This window comes from Poromitra crassiceps (assembly GCF_964638095.1).
Source record: "Poromitra crassiceps genome assembly, chromosome: 8".
Taxonomy (NCBI): Eukaryota; Metazoa; Chordata; class Actinopteri; order Beryciformes; family Melamphaidae; genus Poromitra; species Poromitra crassiceps.
The window spans coordinates 48,425,873-48,448,284 of record NC_139629.1 but is presented as its reverse complement, the minus strand read 5'-3'; the positions used below and the strand labels follow the sequence as shown (position 1 = coordinate 48,448,284).

At 42.8% G+C, this 22,412-nt stretch overlaps 1 protein-coding gene across 1 annotated transcript in view; it reads right to left on the bottom strand.

Moving 5' to 3' along the window:
• Positions 1-19,856, bottom strand: part of LOC310780771 (glutamate receptor-interacting protein 2-like) — a gene marked incomplete at its 3' end in the record, with an annotated part of 36,706 nt that extends 16,850 nt beyond the window's left edge. The window contains exons 1-4 of the mRNA XM_083641275.1: positions 19,676-19,856; positions 6,301-6,366; positions 4,727-4,865; positions 66-211 (exon numbers count right to left, since the gene is read on the bottom strand). Of these exons, the coding sequence (XP_083497401.1) occupies positions 66-211; positions 4,727-4,865; positions 6,301-6,366; positions 19,676-19,853 (529 nt within the window). The 5' untranslated portion in view covers positions 19,854-19,856. The remainder of the gene's footprint in view (positions 1-65; positions 212-4,726; positions 4,866-6,300; positions 6,367-19,675) is intronic.
• Positions 19,857-22,412: the final 2,556 nt, after the last annotated feature.

The following is a 22,412-nucleotide window of genomic DNA, read 5'->3' as shown; positions in this document are numbered from 1 at the left end:
TGTCCTGCAGAGGTCTATCCATGCACACTGAAGGTGGTCTTTCCATCTCACAGGACTTCACCTACCAAACGGAGGCAGCTCATACTCCACCTCCAGCACCACGCGCTCTCCGATGTTCTTCAGCAGGCTAATGATCTCATCGTGGCGAAGCTTCGACAGGTTGATGCCATTCACTGACTTGATGTAGTCTCCCACATTCAGCTGGTCACTCCTGTGGAGAGCAACACACATGAAAGACCGTCCAAATGAGATGAACCCAGGCCTGTTTTTTGAGGTGCTTTCATGTCTCCACTGGGGGGTGAAACAGAAGAAGATCAGGATTCCCTTTACATTATTCACACAGCGGCCATTTTGCACATTCGGGGTGGGAAGATCTTCCCGCTACAGCAGCCCAGCTATGTCCTTGTTGTGCTCAGATGCACATCATACAAACATCAAAACAACAAAAATCATGTTGCTGTTCATTAAGTAAATTAACTAAAAAGCCCACAGCGGTCATTTTGACCTTTTTGAAATGTATTATATGTGCAATAACTGTTGAATAAAAAAAAAATACAATGCTGCTGGTACCTGACTTTTCCTAAAAGCGTGTATTGTCCTTTAAAATTGTTTTTATATGAATTACACAAAAGGCCAATAAAATATCATCATTTTTAACTAGACAGACCATAGGCGGTCATTTTGACATCACTGAATTTCCCTTGGTTCTAGACCAATTTCTTTTGTCTATATTTTTGCATTTTGGTGTTGTTTTGTCTTTTTAAAATATATCTTAACACAATAAATGCATTAATCTCTCAATTGGGTTCTAGTACTTGTGGAATTCTGGTCCTTCTAGTGTTAAATTGCTAGCTAATTTCATCATTGGTGGGTCTACAAATAGGTCTACCAAGTCAATTTCTTTGTATGTGCAAACAGACCTTTGCCAAATAAAGAATTATATTCTATTCTATTCTATTCTATTCTAAAGTCTCACTTATTAGTGAAAGTACTGCTAGTTTCATGTGTCCAGCCAGGTAGTTTCTCGCCCTGGGCATCCAAAATGTCCAGTGTCCACCGTGGGAGTGAGGTCAGGGCCTGTGTAACTATTGCACTAGTGGAATGGGCATTGTGTTACATCCTACATGTATACAGATGATAACCCTGTTGCTTTATGTGACATCACTGCAGTGCAACCTCAATGTCTGCGGTGATTAATTTCTATATTTAGTTTGTGAAGGCTGCGTGGAGAAGAAGGGTGAGCGAGTGGGAACGCTGAAATCCTCTCCTCTGCAGACGCTGAGGCAGATGAATGTACATGATGGTGTCTCACATCACATGTGACAAGCGGAGTCCCCACGCTGCTCATTGGAAAGCAAATTAAAATGGACGTGCTGCCCTGCTGGCCCTCTCACCTTTGGGCTACTGCCAATCAGAGCACTGATTTGATTTGATTTGCAGATTTTTTATTTTTGGTCATCCAAACACTATGTACAATACTCTCTATTTCATGTAATCAAAACAATAGACATAACACATTTTACATAGATCTTGACCAAAAAAAGGTATGGGCTGAAGCTAAAAGCTTATTTTGCCCACCCTATTCACATACAGCACATGACAAAGAAAGAAAAACAAGTGTGAATCTTTATAAGAAAAGAAAACAAAAAAGGAGAAAAACAAAAAAAGAACATGCTTCCTGCTCATACTTTATAATGCATATTTAATAGTTGTACATGATTTATTTTATTTTATTTTTTACTTATTTTTTTTTATTCTTATTTTTTTTAATTGTCTTTGTTTATTTTTTTATTTTTTATTTATTTATTTAATTTCTTTTTTCTATTTTATTTTTCCTGCTTCATGATCCATAAATAATAACAATAATACATGATTAATCTGCTTCATGATCCATAATAATGACAATAATACATGATTAGTCTGCTTCATAATCCACAAATAATGACAATAATACATGATTAGTCTGCTTCATAATCCACAAATAATGACAATAATACATGATTAGTCTAGCTCTCTATACCTACTTATCGTCTTGTTTTTAAACAATCTTTTGAATGCACTGATCGAACCACACATCGTCAAGTCCCCCTCACAGGAATTCCACAAGCCTACCCCTTTCACAGACACACAGTGTTGTTTAGTGTTTAATCTTGCCCGTGTTGTTTCAAAATTGCCTGTGCTTCTAAGATCATACTGGGTATTTTTAATCTCAAACAGCGTCTGAAGACATTCTGGAAGTAGATTATGTTTAGCCTTGAACATTATTAACAAGGTTTGAAGCTTAACTATATCCCAGAATTTTAGTGTGTTTAAGTTTATAAATAAGGCATTGGTAGGCTCACGGTACTCTGCTCTTTTGATTATTCGTATAACTCTTTTTTGCAAGATAAAAATTGGCTCAATGTTGGTTTTGTAAGTGTTTCCCCATATCTCCACACAGTATGCCATATATGGGACTATAAGGGAACAATATAGTAGGTATAATGAGTTTTGGTTCAAGATGTCTTTTGATCTGTAAAGTATAGCAATGGTTTTAGACATTTTTCTTTTTACAAGATTTATGTGAGATTTCCAACTTAATTTATGAGTGACATTAGACAGGGGACAGAGAGACGTCGTCACCCCCGGTCTGGCATCCTACAATCTCACTGTCGCTGTTCAGACTCTTCTGTCCCTCTGTCTGTCTGTGTGTCTTTCCGCCCATTCAATTCAGAGCTAACTGTAGGAGGATGAATTCAATCATAGCTAACTGTAGGATGAATTTAGTCATAGCTAACTATAGAAGGATGAATTCAGTCATAGCTAACTGTAGGATGAATTCAGTCATAGCTAACTGTAGGAGGATGAGTTCAGTCATAACTGTAGGAGGATGAATTCAGTCATAGCTAACTGTAGGAGGATGAATTCAGTCAGAGCTAACTGTAGGAGGATGAATTCAGTCAGAGCTAACTGTGGGAGGATGAATTCAGTCATAGCTAACTGTAGGATGAATTCAGTCATAACTGTAGGAGGATGAATTCAGTCATAGCTAACTGTAGGAGGATTAATTCAGTCAGAGCTAACTGTGGGAGGATGAATTCAGTCATAGCTAACTGTAAGAGGATGAATTCAGTCATAGCTAACTACAGAAGGATGAATTCAGTCATAGCTAACTGTAGGAGGATAAATTCAGTCATAACTGTAGGAGGATGAATTCAGTCATAGCTAACTGTAGGAGGATGAATTCAGTCATACCTGTAGGAGGATGAATTCAGTCATAGCTAACTGTAAGATGATGAATTCAATCATAGCTTACTGTAGGAGGATGAATTCAGTCATAGCTAACTGTAGGAGGATTAATTCAGTCATAGCTAACTGTAGGATGAATTCAGTCATAGCTAACTGTAGGATGAATTCAGTCATAGCTAACTGTAGGAGGATGAATTCAGTCATAGCTAACTGTAGGATGAATTCAGTCATAACTGTAGGAGGATTAATTCAGTCATAGCTAACTGTAGGAGGAGGATTTCAGTCATAGCTAAATGTAAGAGGATGAATTCAGTCATAGCTAACTGTAAGATGATGAATTCAGTCATAGCTAACTGTAGGAGGATGGATTCAGTCATAGCTAACTGTAAGATGAATTCAGTCATAACTGTAGGAGGATGAATTCAGTCATAGCTAACTGTAGGAGGATGAATTCAGTCATAGCTAACTGTAAGATGAATTCAGTCATAACTGTAGGAGGATTAATTCAGTCATAGCTAACTGTAGGAGGATGAATTCAGTCATAGCTAACTGTAAGATGAATTCAGTCATAACTGTAGGATGATTAATTCAGTCATAGCTAACTGTAGGAGGATGAATTCAGTCATAGCTAACTGTAAGATGAATTCAGTCATAACTGTAGGAGGATGAATTCAGTCATAGCTAACTGTAGGATGAATTCAGTCATAACTAACTGTAGGATGAATTCCGTCATGGGAAGAAGCTCCTTGGTAGAATTAGCATAGTAACTGTCTTGACAAGCAATTGGATATTTTGCCAAAGCATTTCAGAGGGGTGGTCTCATTCGAACAGATTTTGCACATGTGTGTTTGTGTGTGTGTTTGTGTGTGTGTGTGTGTGTGTGTGTTGAGAGAGGGGCCGCGGTCACATGCTGCTTAGTCATCGTGAAGCGTGAGCGTTCCGCTACATCTTCTTTTCATGTGGTTGACGTTGGGGAAAATGAGATTAATTGAATCTTAATTAAACAATCTCTGATGAAACACGCTCACAGAAAAGAGTTATATCAAATAATTACCACCGCACACTGAATTAGGCTGCAAATGACAAGAACTGGTGGTCTTTCGAAATGTTATCTCCAGCCTATAAAGCAGCGTTATCTAACTTTCAATTGCCACACAGATTCCTTAGCTATTCTATTCTGTTCTGTTCTGTTCTGTTCTGTTCTGTTCTGTTCTGTTCTGTTCTGTGCTGTTCTGTTCCTTACGGGACCTTCTCACAGACAAACATCTTGTTGGCATAGTGGTCCCAGGGTCCGTATGAGCCAGTAAGAATCTGATCTAATGCAACGCCTATGATCCTGAGGTTAGGGTGAGCTGCTGTAGCTAGACAACACGTATGATCCTGAGGTTAGGGTGAGCTGTTGTAGCTAGACAACACGTTATGTGAGAGGGGAATAATGCAGCCGGACAGCTCGGTGTGGTTGCCAGGTTTGAACTGCATCAGCGAGCAGAGATCTCACCTGGCAGCTAGCCCACCTGGCCGTAGGTTTGACACCCTGGGCTTGCCGTCCTTATCGGACCCTCCGGAGATGGTGAGGCCAAGGCTGCTGCCTTCCCTCTTCATCAGGTCCACAGTGGTCAGTCCTCGGTACTCCTCTGCTGACATATATACAGTACATATACAGACATATACACACACCCACATATACAGATACAGATATACACACACACACACACACACACACACACACACACACACACACACGCACACACACACACACACACACACACACATACACACACAGATCCACATTCAGCATTAACATCAGGCAGACAGATCCAGGGAGGCAACAAAACACTCTTTTCACGATCCCCCCCCCCCCTTGATTTTCCCTTTTCTTTCTTTCTTTCTTTCTTTCTTTCTTTCTTTCTTTCTTTCTTTCTTTCTTTCTTTCTTTCTTTCTTTCTTTCTTTCTTTCTTTCGTTCTTTCTTTCTTTCCTCACTCACTCAAAATCCATTCCACATATTATTTTGTTTTCTCACTTTCCTCTCTTTTCCCTCATTCCTATAAATCTCAAACACTCAGCAGATCTCTCTGATGGATTCGGGAGTGGGAGGATGGGGTCAGTTCCATAATAACTCACTAAATTCCGATAATGGGATGAAATCCAATGCATAAATTGAAAAAGAGACTAGCTGAGAAAATACGGCAGAATCATCAGTTCATAAATTGAAATTCAATTGTATTGTAGAAGTGAATGAAGATCCGAATGAGTTTGACCTTAACTCTGATGGATAGATGGCTATGGTGCCTTCAGACGTGGACTGGACTTGGTCTCATTCTGTCTCGTGTGGTGGAGGGGCCCCACATTGTGCTGTGCTGTTAAATCATGCTAAAGTGAAGTCCACCAAGGGAGACCCGTGTGGTTTAGTACCAGTGACAGGTATGCCACACAAGCAGTTTTTCATCTTATCTAAGCGTGTATGAGATATTCCAAACAATGCAACATCAAACAAAACACAGAAGACACATAGGTCTGCACTCTGCACACGCATATATTATGCAATCATCGTCTCAGTCAATGTCATAATGAACTATTCTTCTGCTTTGTAAGGACACAGGTGAATTGGGCCCAGACAGGGCTACTGCCAGGCTTCCTGGTTATCTCAAATGCTCGCCAAAACTTGGCAGAATTGTCAACATTCACTAAACCCTATTGACTTCCCCCCGTAAAATCCAGGAAGTCCGGGACTTCCACCTTCCGTCATCCCTGCAGTACTCTATGTTAATAAAAAATCAAAAAATCAAATGGCTTTTAAGTAATTTTAATGAACATCAGGGCAAAGGTAATTATTTCCAATGAAAGCCAAAGCTCTCAAATGGTTTTTATTTCATGTTTCTATCTGCTACAGAGGCTGAGACACAAAGGTCATTCTACTCGGCATTAATCGCGCAGGTCGTCAGCCATTTTCACTGCCTGAAACGCCGCCCCCTGGGGAGTGTTAACCCACTGCCGGTGGCCCTGGGCCCTGTAGCATCGATCAGACAAGTGGTAGAAAACAGAGGTAAAGCAGAGTTTCATTGTATTGTACCTGAAAGGCTGCGCCTCTGGTCACTCGCCCCAGAGTCCTTGCCTCCTTTCGAATAGGGGCCTTCATCTGAGGAGAGAGCAGGCAAATACAGAGGCTGGTTAGTAGAGATGCACGATATATCGGCAATCATATCGGTATCGGCCGATGTTGGTCATTTTTTAACATATCGGTCATATCGGTATCGGTCAGATGTTGCAATGTTAATATCGGTTATCATTATCAGCCAAATTCTTCACATTGATATGAAATAATGCAGTAAATCTATGATTCATGGGCTTTTCCAAAGGCTTTGCAAATAAAGAAATGCATAACTTTTTCAAATTCCGTGTTAACATGTGTTTTTCAGTATGTACAAAATGTGATGATCATAAAAATGTGGTTTTATACAGATCATATCGACATCGGTAAATATCGGTTATCGGCCATAACAGCAATGTTAATATCGGTTATCGGCATCGGCCAAAATTTTCATATCGGTGCATCCCTACTGGTTAGTATAGGAAGCACTCTGATGGTGTGGTAGGGATCTGTGCAGCAGAGAGCACTCTGATGGTGTGGTAGGGATCTGTGCAGCAGAGAGCACTCTGATGGTGTGGTAGGGATCTGTGCAGCAGAGAGCACTCTGATGGTGTGGTAGGGATCTCTGCAGCAGAGAGGGCTCTGATGGTGTGGTAGGGATCTGTGCAGCAGAGAGGGCTCTGATGGTGTGGTAGGGATCTGTGCAGCAGAGAGCACTCTGATGGTGTGGTAGGGATCTGTGCAGCAGAGAGCACTCTGATGGTGTGGTAGGGATCTCTGTAGCAGAGAGGGCTCTGATGGTGTGGTAGGGATCTGTGCAGCAGAGAGGGCTCTGATGGTGTGGTAGGGATCTCTGTAGCAGAGAGGGCTCTGATGGTGTGGTAGGGATCTGTGCAGCAGAGAGGGCTCTGATGGTGTGGTAGGGATCTGTGCAGCAGAGAGGGCTCTGATGGTGTGGTAGGGATCTCTGTAGCAGAGAGGACTCTGATGGTGTGGTAGGGATCTGTGCAGCAGAGAGGGCTAAGTGAACACAACCAGCACATCTCCATTAGACGTGACGACAGCTGCCACCACTTAAATGCTTTGAACTGCACCCTGCTAATGTGGGGGTTCTGCAGAGGAACAGCAATAAACCGACAGCCTGCAACAGAACAATCAGCATGAACTCCCGGAAACCAGGAAGGTCACTCCGCTTCGTTTCCAAGACAACCCTGTAAGAGGGTCAAGAGTTTAAAATAGCTCCTCCGTCTGAGGCAAACACCCTGGAAAACCATTAATTTAACACAAGATTACACTTGTGGCAAGCTTGATGTATGCAACTACTAAAGTATGGGAATGTTCCTGAAGGAACAGTGTGATGTATGCAACTACTAAAGTATGGGAATGTTCCTGAAGGAACAGTGTGATGTATGCAACTACTAAAGTATGGGAATGATCCTGAAGGAACAGTGTGATGTATGCAACTACTAAAGTATGGGAATGATCCTGAAGGAACAGTGTGATGTATGCAACTACTAAAGTATGGGAATGATCCTGAAGGAACAGTGTGATGTATGCAACTACTAAAGTATGGGAATGTTCCTGAAGGAACAGCTTGATGTATGCAACTACTAAAGTATGGGAATGTTCCTGAAGGAACAGTGTGATGTATGCAACTACTAAAGTATGGGAATGATCCTGAAGGAACAGCTTGATGTGCAACTACTAAAGCATGGGAATGTTCCTGAAGGAACAGCGTGATGTGCAACTACTAAAGTATGGGAATGATCCTGAAGGAACAGCTTGATATGCAACTACTAAAGCATGGGAATGTTCCTGAAGGAACAGCGTGATGTGCAACTACTAAAGCATGGGAATGTTCCTGAAGGAACAGCGTGATGTATGCAACTACTAAAGTATGGGAATGTTCCTGAAGGAACAGTGTGATGTATGCAACTACGAAAGTATGGGAATGTTCCTGAAGGAACAGTGTGATGTATGCAACTACTAAAGTATGGGAATGTTCCTGAAGGAACAGCTTGATGTATGCAACTACTAAAGTATGGGAATGTTCCTGAAGGAACAGCGTGATGTATGCAACTACTAAAGCATGGGAATGTTCCTGAAGGAACAGCTTGATGTATGCAACTACTAAAGCATGGGGGTGTTCCTGAAGGAACAGCTTGATGTATGCAACTACTAAAGTATGGGAATGTTCCTGAAGGAACAGCGTGATGTATGCAACTACTAAAGCATGGGAATGTTCCTGAAGGAACAGCTTGATGTATGCAACTACTAAAGCATGGGAATGTTCCTGAAGGAACAGCTTGATGTATGCAACTACTAAAGTATGGGGATGTTCCTGAAGGAACAGCGTGATGTATGCAACTACTAAAGTATGGGAATGTTCCTGAAGGAACAGCGTGATGTATGCAACTACTAAAGTATGGGAATGTTCCTGAAGGAACAGCTTGATGTATGCAACTACTAAAGCATGGGAATGTTCCTGAAGGAACAGCATGCGGTTAATGGGCTGCTCGGGCATGGAGAGAAAATCATCATTTTCATGTCATTTACAGCAGCTGCTTCAGAAAGCCAGGAAATGTTCTGCTCTGCAGGGAAAATGTTTCCCCCCACAGTGGGAGCCTTTTCTGACACAGCACTGGGCTGGTCCTAGATTAGCAAGAGCCATCGCCTGGCCACCTGAACCTGAATACAGCCACACACGCATTTCAGCAGTCATAGTGATGAGGAATCTGACTTGGCAGTTCTCTAAATCCTGTCCACTCTGGATTACCTTTTCAGATGGCCAGCACAGTGATTGAACATCTATCACAAACTAAAAGAGCTGTTCCAAGTCCTCTCTTTGAGAGGGAAGAGGGACTGCCACGACCTTATGTAGGCATCAAACCAAAGTCATCCAAATCTGAAAGTGTTTGCTGGTCATCTTGCCCAGTTTTGACGCTATCACATTCACAAAATTAGTCCACAAACAGACAGACGGACATACCTGGCAAAGTCCTCAATTGGATTCTGTGGTAGTTCCCGCTACAATAAGGCCACATTTTGCCATGATCACACACAGACACACGCACGCACGCACGCACACACACACACACACACACACACACACACACACACACACACACACACACACACACACACACACACACACACACACACACACACACACACACAAACAGACACAGACTCACTCACTCACTCACTCACTCACAAGGCTGTCGCGGCTGGTGGCAAAGCACAAGACACAAAATAGTATGCTGGCCTAACCTAACCTAAGCTAACCTAGCCTAACCTAACCAGGCACCACCAACTTTAGATCCTCATTGGCTGGCCATGATAGAGGGATCCCCCACCAGGACGATTGAGCGTACAATAGGTGTCGGGACAAAACAATAATAAACATTTATAACGCCCATAGCCAATAAAAGTCAACCAAAGCAGGATCTAGTTAAACTTGCTCTCGAGTTCAGTTCATTGAAGAGGTGATACGCCTACTACATCCTATAGTAAGAATGCAAGGTGTCTGTGTGTGAGTGAGTGCAATCACGCTGAATCTTTCAGGAAGTGTAAAGAGCACTAACGGAGCCAGATTTTTGAATGAGGTAATTAGGGCCGACTAAATGGGCAAAAATGGCTAATTAATGGCCAAAATGAGTCAATACAACTTGCTCCACAATGGAAGTGCACACCTGAGCAGAGATGGAATCAGCCAGGGAAGTGGACTATGAAAACCCTCTGGGCAGAGAGAGGAGAGGCTGCATGCCATGCACCTCTGTGAGAGGTCTGACTAAATGGCCAGTGATTGTGTGCTGCAACAGGTATCAGAACTCAAATAAAACTGCAAAGTCTCTGTGTGTGTGAGTGTGTGTGTGAGTGAGTGAGTGAGTGAGTGAGTGTGTGTGTGTGAGTGAGTGTGTGAGTGAGTGAGTGTGTGTGAGTGAGTGAGTGAGCAAGTGAGTGTGTGTGTGAGTGAGTGTGTGAGTGAGTGAGTAAGTGAGCAAGTGAGTGAGTGAGTGAGTGAGTGAGTAAGTGAGCAAGTGAGTGAGTGAGTGAGTGAGTGAGTGAGTGAGCAAGTGAGCAAGTGAGTGAGTGAGTGAGTGAGTGAGCAAGTGAGTGTGTGTGTGAGTGAGTGAGTGAGTAAGTGAGCAAGTGAGTGAGTGAGTGAGTGAGTGAGTGAGCAAGTGAGTGAGTGAGTGAGTGAGTGAGTGAGTGAGCAAGTGAGTGTGTGTGTGAGTGAGTGAGTGAGTGAGTGAGTAGCAGAAATTGTGTTGTGTGTCGTTTTAATTAGGTAATTAGAGCCGATTAATGGCAGAATTTGCGATGGCTGCGTAGATTAATGGCCAAACTTGCAATGAACTGGAGGGGGAATAGCGTGATCCTCCTACGCACGACGTCCTGCCGGTGAAACGCTTCGCTGTTTAGTTTATTTGTTTAGCACAAATGTAGGTACAAATCTGTGCAAGGTGGGAACGAAGCCTTTGCAGGCTTGTACAGAGTTCCACACCTACTCATATCAATTTCGTGACACGCAGGCTAAACACTCGACAAAAAAAACACAAAAAAAGAAAAACGACATGTTAAATCAGCAAAGCAGCAAAAATAAGGTCATTTGCATCTGAAGCAAAAGCAAGAAGGCTAAGAAGAAAAGAAAAGTCTGTTAGACTTTCAGCTGTCAGCTGCAAAGAATCGGCTGGCGACTGCACACATGTATCGGAGGAAGCATGTGCTAGTCTACGGCTCTCCCCAGATCGGCAGATGGGGGTGGAGCAACGGCCAGGACAGCATGGAACAGCGTGATTATCTGTGCTGATATGAGAGGAGTAAACTGGGGGAAGTGAGTGCTCTGAGCGCATCAAACCCATCACCTTGTCTCTCAGTCCACATCAGCTGTCCACATCTGTCCAACTGAAGACAACGCCTTTAGACAACTGACAAGCCTGGACCCTTTGTCAGACTTTATCTGATCGCAAACGTTTAAGCAGGTTCTAGATACATGGAATACATCGATATACAAATCTTTCTTTGCACACAGCTGGATGCAGTGTAGGAATTTAGCCAGGGGCAAGGGGAAGAATGCCCCCAAGAAATCTCAGAATGCCCCTAAAAACCGTAATCCAGGGGCAAAAATTGCCCCCAAGATGTTGATCATTTTATTTTCACTGAATTCGTTTAATTTCCATTTCCATCTCTAACACACACTCAGCACCTGTAAGCTGGTTGCTAGAAGAAGACGAAAAAGAACACACTCAAACAGCGCTGTTGTTCACACGATGCTTTAGCAACGTTATGCATTAACCCATTGATACCTGATGCAGCATTTGCATGTATATCCCTCATTTGTGTGCGTATCCCTTTAAGACCGCGAACCGCGTTAACGCGGTTCGCGGTCTTAAAGGGATACGCACACAAATGCTGCATCAGGTATCAATGGGTTAATTACTATTTTTTTAAGTGCCCCCAACATTTTGTAAATGCCCACAGTTTTTAGACAGTGGGAGCAAAAGTTGCCAACAAAAATATATTTTTTTATTTCCTACACTGGGCCTGGATGATTCAGACTTCGAGCGCAGAACCTCTGTAGTCTAAAGACAACACAATCAGGAGTAATTGAACTTGCATCTTTTTAACTGCAAGGATGAAAAGAATATGCATATGCAATACTATGGTAATTCACAACCTTTTATGCACATTCTTGTACAAGGCACACAACACACACACGCACGGACGCACACACACGCACACACACACACACACACACACACACACACACACACACACACACACATGCGCAACACAAACACACACACACAACACACGCACACATGCGCACGCACGCACACACACACACACACACACTCACGCACACAAACACGCACACACACGTGTATACACACACACACACACACACACACGCACGCACGCACACACACACGCACACACACACACACACACAACACACACACACGCCCCCCCCCATACACACACACACACACACGCCCCCCCCCCCCATACACACACACACACACACACACACACACACACCCCACACACACCCCCACACACACACTGTGGGTGCCACATCAAAGACACATTAGGGTGGGCAAAAGCATGGTAAGCTCACAGCTTCCTGAGGGCCGTGACAGTCTAGCAGCTGTCATTGCAGTCAAAAGGCAACATTAGCTCTGGGCTCCACAGACCCACGTGACTGAACACTACCGTCAAGCCACCCCCTGCCATCAGCCTCTGGCTTAAAATAACCTGCAGCGACCCTAACAGGGAGTTAGGGTCACAGTTGATCTGACAAATCAGTAAAAGCCAAACCACTATGTAAAAACAGAGTTGATTGTATTCTCTTTGAAGAGGAAGTTTGCAACTAGCTCAAGGATCAAGTGTTGTACAACTTGCTCCAAAAAGTGCTGTATCTCTCTAGAGGACCTCGAAGCACGCGCCGACTAAAATAAAACTTTGAAGCACCCGCATAAATATCTGGTGAGTCAATTAACTCCCAATTTAATTCAGGACACTGTGGTGCCATCCCTCTCACAACCAATCAGAATGTAGGTTAAAGATGGGGACAGCACTGACAATGGCAATGGAATCACAATGCTATTTTCAGACGTAAAACTTTATTTATAAACCGGGCTCCACCAGACCCAGTTTTACATTGCTACATCTGCCCCAATTACAAAATGGCAGGATGCTATGTGGAGCTGGTACTCAAAGCCCAACAGTTCAATCTCTTGTGCTCGGTGTTAATTGCTGTAATGTGTGCATTCACACACTAGGCAATGCATTTCACATGTACACGTTCCAAAAATCCAATTAATGAAAATCAATCAACACATCTGCATTCTACAATTACAAATGACAAATGGAATGGACATGAGAGGTGGAGGTGGTAACCTCCAGTTGCATTGGCTGCCCTTCACATGAACAGCACATTTATCATGAGCAGGTCTTGGCATGTCAGTCAAATGCTGTCCCAGGTGTTATTTAAAGCCATCCTGCCTTCATTCAACAACTACTACTACTACTACTACTAGGCTACTACTACACACATGACACCTCTTGGCACTGAAGATGAAGAAGAGTTCCGCTCTTACCAATGCCATTCTTGGTATCTCTCCTCAACCCACACAGCATGGCTGAAGTCTAGTCAGTGCATCCACCTTGGGGAAGTATCCTCGCTGATCCTTTGTTCTTCTGGGTGGTGGTGGTGGTGGTGCTGGTGGTGGTGAGCAGAGGTACCACCTGAGGAAAAAGTAGGTTCCCCCAAGAGACCGCTCTCAGCCACTTCACACCGTCTCTGTTTCTTCATTCCTCGGCCCTAAACTCCAACATTCTCTTGACCTCCACTGTTTGTAGAAGCCAGCGAATTCCTCAGGTCTAGAGGGCAAATTCTGATCCACAGAGGGTCTCTATGCTCCCCTCAGGTTTAAGCCTAGTGACAAAGAAAGCTGTTACATATCAAAGAAACGTGCCAAATAGCAACAGTACCAAGCTGTCTTTCTTGGTGCTGCGCTCTTCCCTATAAGATCCAAGAGAGGGGAAGCAGTGATAAATGTCCTTCTCTTCTTGCCATCCTGCTGTGCTTTTCCCTTTTCCTTCTAGTCGCTCGATCTTTTCAAGAGGATTAATCATCCCCGTTCACACACTCACATGAGCTCTCACACAGACCTCCCTCTCTCTCTCCCTCCCTCTCTCTCCCTCTCTCTCTCCCTCCCTCTCTCTCCCTCTCTCTCTCCCTCTCCCTCTCTCTCTCCCTCCCTCTCTCCCTCTCTCTTGCACACAGCTAGAGTGAATGTGTTTGAGCAAATTCTCTCTCTCTCTCTCTCTCTCTCTCTCTCTCTCTCTCTTTCTCTCTGCCAGAGGGGTGCAGTGAGGCAGATACACACAAAGTCACTCCCCCTGCACGCACACACACGCGCACGCACACACACACACACACACACACACACACACACACACACACACACACACACACACACACACACACACACACACACACACACACACACACACACACTCTTTCCCCGCTTCCAGTCAAACATCCTCCATGTGCACAACCACACACACACACACACACACACACACACACACACACACACACACAGACATTAGACACCTACAGCACAGCTGCACACTAAATTCTCCACACAATTAACACCACCCCCGCATTCATTGTCATACTCAGCCTTTGCAGAGTGCCAGGATACAAGCAATCATTTATTTTCTCAGATGTAGACAGCCCCAATTTATCCAGCTTTTATCTATACAACGCTATTATCCCCCCCCTCTCTCTCTCTCTCTCTCTCTCTCTCTCTCCCTCTCTCAACTCAATCACTGACTCACTCACTCACCCACCCACTCACTCAATCACTCACTGACTCACTCAAACTCAATCACTCACTGACTAACTGACTGACTGACTCACTCACTCACTCACTCAAACTCAATCACTCACTGACTGACTGACTGACTCACTCACTCAAACTCAATCACTCACTCACTCACTCACTGACTGACTGACTGACTGACTCACTCACTCACTCAAACTCAATCACTCACTGACTGACTGACTGACTGACTGACTGACTCACTCACTCACTCAAACTCAATCACTCACTCACCCACTCACTGACTGACTGACTCACTCACTCAAACTCAATCACTCACTCACCCACTCACTGACTGACTGACTCACTCACTCAAACTCAATCACTCACTCACCCACTCACTGACTGACTGACTGACTCACTCACTCACCCACTCAATCACTCACTCCCTCACTCACTCACTCCCTCCCTCACTCAAACTCACTGACTCACTCACTCACTCACTCACTCAAACTCACTGACTCACTCACTCAAACTCACTCAAACACAATGGCAAGCTCACATGTCAAATTGACTAAACCATTCCAGAGCATGACAACCACCTATTCAAGAGCATCTCTCCAAATGATAAGTGTTACAGATCAAACAAAATCCCACACAGTTGCCGAGTGCAGAGTTGGGATGATGGATTCATCAGATTCTGATCACGTGGAAACCTTTTCTCGGGGAAAACATGCCAAATGTCAGCGCTCTGCCCATGCCATCCTGCATTTCACCCCCCCCCCCCCCCCCCCGCCCCCCCCATCGCCGTCCTTTCAGCCGACAGGCATCAACACACCTTCACACACACACACACACACACACACACACACACACACACACACACACACACACACACACACACACACACACACACACACACACACACTTGACCTCCATGCCAAAATTCAGCCTCCTAGGGGCGAAAACTGTGGCCACTAAAGGCTGGTGAACTTTTTGTGGACCGACGGACGGACCGACCGGATTCACTCCCATCTTGACGGAAAAGTAAGTAAGTAAGTTGACTGAAAATGAAATGCATCTTGTTTCACTCCTCCAGAGGGCTCTGGATGGAACCCCACCGTCTCATTTCCTCCCCCTGGGGGAGTCTCATATTCCCCCCTGGGGAGAGTGAAAGGACCAGACCCGCTGGTTCCCTCAGAGGGTCTAACTCGCCTGTTGACTGACCCATAGTCACACCTGTCTCACCATTTGTCACACACACACACACACACACACACACAAGCCTCTATGCCTCCCTCTTCCTGCCCCCCCCATAACCAACACCCTCCCTGCCTCATCCCCAGCCCCTCTAAACCTTCTCACACCTCATTGGTTCTGGTCACCGTGGACAAATTGTTAGCATCTCTGAGACGTGGAGGAAGGGAAATAACAAGTACAGGCAGTTACAAAGGCACAAGGTGGTCCGACAGAGGCACAAGTCAAACAGCACATCACCGCACATTTTAGATACACCAACCCACATTTGAAATTCACCATGTGCCCTCTTTACCCCCCCTTTATCTGATTTAGCGCTAGAACCCTTTGCCATCCCTATTAGATATCACCCCATTAATCGAGGAATCAGATACACAACGCAGATGATACGCTCCTTTTTCTGTCAGACCTGGATCGGTCTATCTCAGCTCTCAGTCATGTCATTAAAATAGATTTGGGAAATTCTCAGGGTATAAGGTGAATAAAATGAAATCTTCTATCCTCTTTCTCAATGAACAGGAAAGACTCCATCCGATAATCTAACACCCCTTGATGAATGCTTCCAAAGGATTTAATTATCTTGTTGTTGTTTTTTTATCACCCCTCATTTGAGGATGTTAATTCCTACCAACTACGATCTAGTTATATCAAAAGTGAGTAAATCTCTAAACAGGTGGATCTCTCTTCCCTTATCCTTGATTGGCTGCATAAATGTCATTAAGATGACAAATTTCTATACCTATTTCAGTCCATTCCACTGGCACCCCCCCTCCAAATGTTTTCCCAAATATGAAGAAAGTTTTCACCAATTTCATCCGCCTCACTTCACTTCACCTCCCATATGACAGAGACTAAAAATGCCAAACCTATTATGGTATCTGCCCAATTAAGAGCTGTCCCTTTATGCTTCTCCCAGCAACGACAGTTACCCTGTGTAAAAATTGAGATTTTAAGCACAAAGGGGCAGATGCACTAGGCCAGTGGTTCTCAAATGGGGGTCCGCGGACCCCCAGGGGTCCGTGGCACTTTGCCAGGGGGTCCGCGAAAAGTTTTCAGGTAAAATAAATAAATAATAATAATAATAATAATAATAATATAAAAAAAAAAAGGCTACATGTTACTTATTCCTTCTCAAACTACTTCCTACATGGTGCTAGTCTATCAAAATATCTTGGCTGTCATTGATTGTGTTGCATAGTGGTTTTCTGTACTGTTGACAAATTGTTTCAAATTTTTTCAGTCACTTTGGACAAAACAAAAGCATCTGCTAAATGACGTAATGTAAATGTAATGTAATAAAAAAAAATATATATATATATATATTTTGCAAAATCTTCATAGTTCAACGAAAATAGTTTATGCTTTAAATCTAAAATGGTTCATGGATTACATTCTAATAACAAACCTATCAAATTAAAAGTTACCGTGGAAACAATTAAGCTTAGCCCAAAATCACAAATCAGAATGAGGGGGTCCCCGGTATATTTTCTATCTTGTAAGGGGTCCTTGGCTGAAAAACATTTGAGAACCTCTGCACTAGGCATCTTGCGCGCTCAATTCCTAGGCTCGGCCCCGCCCTGCAGCTCGACCGCTGCGTGGCCTCGCCTGATCTCTCTTCTCTACAACACATTGACCTCTCATTCTAAGGAGTCATGTGACTCAAAAAGAGTATCATGGAGTGAAGATCTACTTGGGGATATTTTGGAGTGAATGGAGCCTGATATGCAGCAAGGCCCAAAGCATTTCAATCAATCCTAGACTTAAACTGATCCAATATAAGTGGATAATGAGGGCATACATGCACTGTACAGTTGATATCAGTTGATCGCTGTCACTCTGTCACTGTGTTTATTTTTCTTTGACGGGGGAGATGTTTGGGAATTGTGGGAGGGTGGGGCAATTGGTTATATTGTGTTAAAGGAACACTCCGCCCATTTTCAACCAGCTTTGTATCATTAGAACATCAGTAGTATATCGGAAAACTGTAAACGGTTTTGAAGTCTGTCATTTAATTTGACAGTTATTGAGTGTTGAGTGTTAACTCAAATTAATAACTCATTAACTCAAATCAACTCTCAATAACTGTCAAACTAGATGAATGATGAATAGTTTGACAGTTATTGAGAGTTGATTTGAGTTAATGAGTTATTCATTTGAGTTAGTGTGGACCAGTGATGTCACTGGTCCACACTTTAACACTCAATAACTGTCAAATTAAATGACAGATTTCTAAACAGTTTACAGTTTTCTGATATACTACTGATGTTCTAATGATACAAAGCTGGTTGAAAATGGGCAGAGTGTTCCTTTAACTTTTATATTGTATCCTTGATTTGATTTTGATCAAAATCTCAATAAACAAACGCTTAAGAAAGGAAATTCTCCACGTGAAATAACATCTGCTATTGGGAGACAGAATATTTCCAAGATTTATAGAGTGACTACAATAAACATTTTTCTACCCACTGTTGCAATGCAAGGAGGCTAATTAGTCGGCTCTTGCAGTGGACACAATACCCTGGTGTAGATAATTTCCTCTGAGACTTTTGTCCTTAATATCCCATTTACAATGTGAGCGAGCGTAGTGTTTCAGAGCGAGACTAATTAATTTTCAACGGAATAAAGAGAATTGGGAGACTGTGCTGGACTGATAAAAACCCATGGGAACAGGGCAGCCAGCGTGGGGTAATAATAAAAATGGTCTCTTTTGAACTTTTGCCCTTCTTCTAGAGCAGAAATCAACATTAACCAGTGTAAAATAATAAGTGATTATGCACTGATTAGATCAAGAAAGCTGGATTAATCATTTTTGGAATGACATTAGCATAGAAATAACTTGGCTGGAGCTGCTCAACTCAAAAAGGAAATTAAGATACTAAGACAGGTATTTTGAAAGGGCAAAAAAAAAAAAAACTAAAAGTAATGAGACAGTCAAGGACAGAATGAGCTGTCTTGTCTCAATCGTTACGAGAATGTTTCAGCGAGTCATTTTTCGCAAATGCTGGCAATTGCCCCAGCTTTCATCCACATAATCTATTAAGTATCTGTCTGAAAGCAGCCAATATTTTCCTTTTACAGTGACAGCTAGAGCATTCAAGGCATGGAGGCCATGCAACTGAATCTTAAAAGGGACGCTCTCATCAATCAAACTGACCACAGTGCCATCTTATGGTGATCCGCTCCAGTTGCAAGCAAACGTCTCAAAAAAGCTGAAATGACTCAAACTGTTGTCAGCCAGCACAGATTGAACGTGAATGACAAAGAGAAGCCAGAGGAAGCCATGAGTCACACATACTCATATTTCACTGTTCACCTTCAAGGTAGGTGAAACGTCCAGAATGTAGTCCCTCCATTAACAGTCCTGCTTGAGACATCAACCCAAGACATATTTGTTCTCTCATCTTTATTTAGATCACATGGCACACATGTCCAATAGCTTCAGCTGTCTCACCTTGGACACACTTCTCAGGCCTTTGTCATGTATGTTACTACTTCCATTTTAATGTTAGGGTCATGTAGGTAAGTAATATCCTCAAACATTCACATTAACCATCAAAATGGCAATGATTATGAATAGTTGTGTAATTCTGTGCAGTCAAATGGTTATGCTCAACACTGCATATACATAGCTAGAGTTCTGACCTAATTGGCAATAATAAACAAAAATTGACCCCCAAAACTAATTGATCTTGTTTTACAATGTTATAGACAAATCAAACATTTCCCCAAATATATATATATTTTTTTCATATAGGCTTTACCTTTGGTCCTCCCTCTGATGATACCGAGCCGACATCTGAGAGAAAAGGTGAACATCCTCCTCTTTCCTCCTGCAGACCGGCTTCCTTTCCTCAGGGAATCTGCCTGAGGAAAAGCCACTGTGAAGAGCTTGGGATTGACGTGTCCCTTCCCAAATATCAACCGTGCTGACATGCTCATTTTCTGACCAGTGAAAACAGGGAAAACAGGATTCTGTCCTTTTCCTGACAGTCACCATCTCTGGAAGCTTGCAGTCTCTGCCTGTCCGCCTGTTTGCATGTTCTCCTCCCTGTCTGGAGGACTTCCAAGTCCTCTCAGGTGTGTCTTCCAAACCGGTCAAGAAGCAGCTGCAGAACGTTCAAACAGGAAAGGTTCGGGTCCAGCACTGTGCCCATTGTCCGACCACCTTTGCTAAGTCGGTTCCACATACAAGCGGCCACAAGCTGACAGGCTAAATAAATGTTGTTTTTTTTGCATATCTGGCAATGTCAGTTTTACATGAACAGATGGCACAGGGCTGTTGGGCACAGCTTGCCAGAAATGCAATGGAAACTCTCTCCCTAGGAAGCTGGCTGGTTAACATTGCAAAACAATATACAATCTGAGCTGGCCACTTCTAGGCAATAACATTTGACCAAATCTGATAAAGTATGAGCCAACTGAATAAGGATTAGACATGCTTTTACATGTATGTTGTTGCAAACTAAGTCTTTCTAAACCAGGTCATGGATAGACTGATGAACAGCCCTCCACACATCCCTAAGGAGCGAGATCTCCACACAGATCCTATATGTGCTTGATAGTCTATTCCAAATGTACTTTGAGAGAGGAAACGCACTGTAATACAGTGGTTCCCAACCTTGGGGTCGCGACCCATTTCCAAAACACACCATTTAAAACTATACCTAAGACGATTAGGCAATAGGGCCACCAGAGATGGGCGAAAATACATCATAAAGTATTTTGATACAAATTACAAATACTTGCTCAAAAAATGTATCACAATACAAATACAAAATACTCGTCTGAAAAATGTATTTGAGATACAAATACGTATTTTGTATTTTGAAAATACATAAAAATACATTTTATAAAAACTGATAAAGAGCTGCAACAATTAGTCAATCCATCAATTCATTGCTAAATATTACATTAATTGCCTATTTTGATCATCTGTTCATCATTTTGAGCCATTTCTGTAAAGAAAATGTCCTAATTCTCTGATTCCAGCTTATCAAATGTGAAATGTTCTGGTTTCCTTAGATGGTAAATCATCTCTTAGACCTCTGTGACAGTATTCTCCTTTGTGTACTAGGGTTGGCAGCACCATGGACGATGGCATCGACCATCGTCGATGGGCCGACCCCCATCGACCTCTGACACTTCTACATCGGACCATCGTGATTATCTGTTTGAATCAACAATTTGGCAGATTTAATAATAAAAAAGGCTAACTCCACTCAACCGCGACACACGGGGGACGCACAGGCGACATTAAACAAGCGGCAAAGCGTACCTTATCCCCAGTTCAGAGAAGTGGTAAGGCGGAGAGGAAGATAAGATAAGCAGAAGTCGGTTGTGTTGTGAAAATGTTAAGAAAGAAGAAACTTCACGTTCTTTCCTGTTTGCAACCCAATGTGAGTAATGTTACAAGTCTTCAACTGTGAATTCAACTCGCCTGTTTCCAGGAACTCTCTCCATTACATACTGTGTAGGCTGCCTGATGCTGTGTTTCTATAGTAGAAGTGACATGTCACATTTCTTTCCTCCAGTTTAAACCTGTGTGTGTGTCAATGGTAAGAATGTGTCAATTTGAGAATCAAATAACATAAAATTAAAGAAAAAAGTATTTTATGTATTTAAAATACACAAAATACAAGGTCTGAAAGTATCTTGATACAAATTACATCTTATTTTTCTCAGTCCAGCCAAATACAAATTACAAAATACACAAATGTATTTGAAATACGTATTTTAAATACATTTATTTAAAATACTGCCCATCTCTGAGGGCCACGTGAAAAATGCATTTGAGTTCTGAGTTTAAGTCAGGATTCTGAGAATAAAGTCAAATCTGGAAAAAAGTGAGAATTCGGAGTTTAAGAATTCGGACAAAAAAAGGGTCAGAATTCTGAGATTTAATGTCTGAATTTTGAGGGGGAAAAGTCAGTATTCTGAGATTAAAGTCAGAAATCTCAATTCAAATTAGAAATCTGAGGGGGGGGGGGGGGATCTGTATTGTGATTTTAATGTCAATTCTGAGGGAAAAAGTCAGCATACATGTGACATCATTGATGTCACTGATATTACCGATGTACCAACATTTGAATGTCTTGAGGTCCCTAAATTTATGGAATGTCAAAGTGGGGTCACAAGCCAAAAAAGGTTGGGAACCCCTGCTGTAATAGGTAAGCATGTTTCATTGTAAATGTATCTTTGTTCACATATTTGAGGGAGAACTGCCTCACCAGGGCTACCTGGGTTCCTTCCATTTACGATATGGGTCAGGACTCTTCAGCAGTCTTGCCTCTTTTGTTCCGTTCCAACACCCGGTCATCTGGAAGTAGCCGAGGAATAACCTCCGTTACCCTCAGGAAGAATACAACCGACTTCAGACACTAGTTCATACTGGTCTTATTTCCTTACTATGCCTGTGCAACATACGAAAAGTCTCAAAATTACTCTGGCCAAATTGGACTACCAATTAAATGCCGAGCAACTGCTAAACCTAAGAATGAC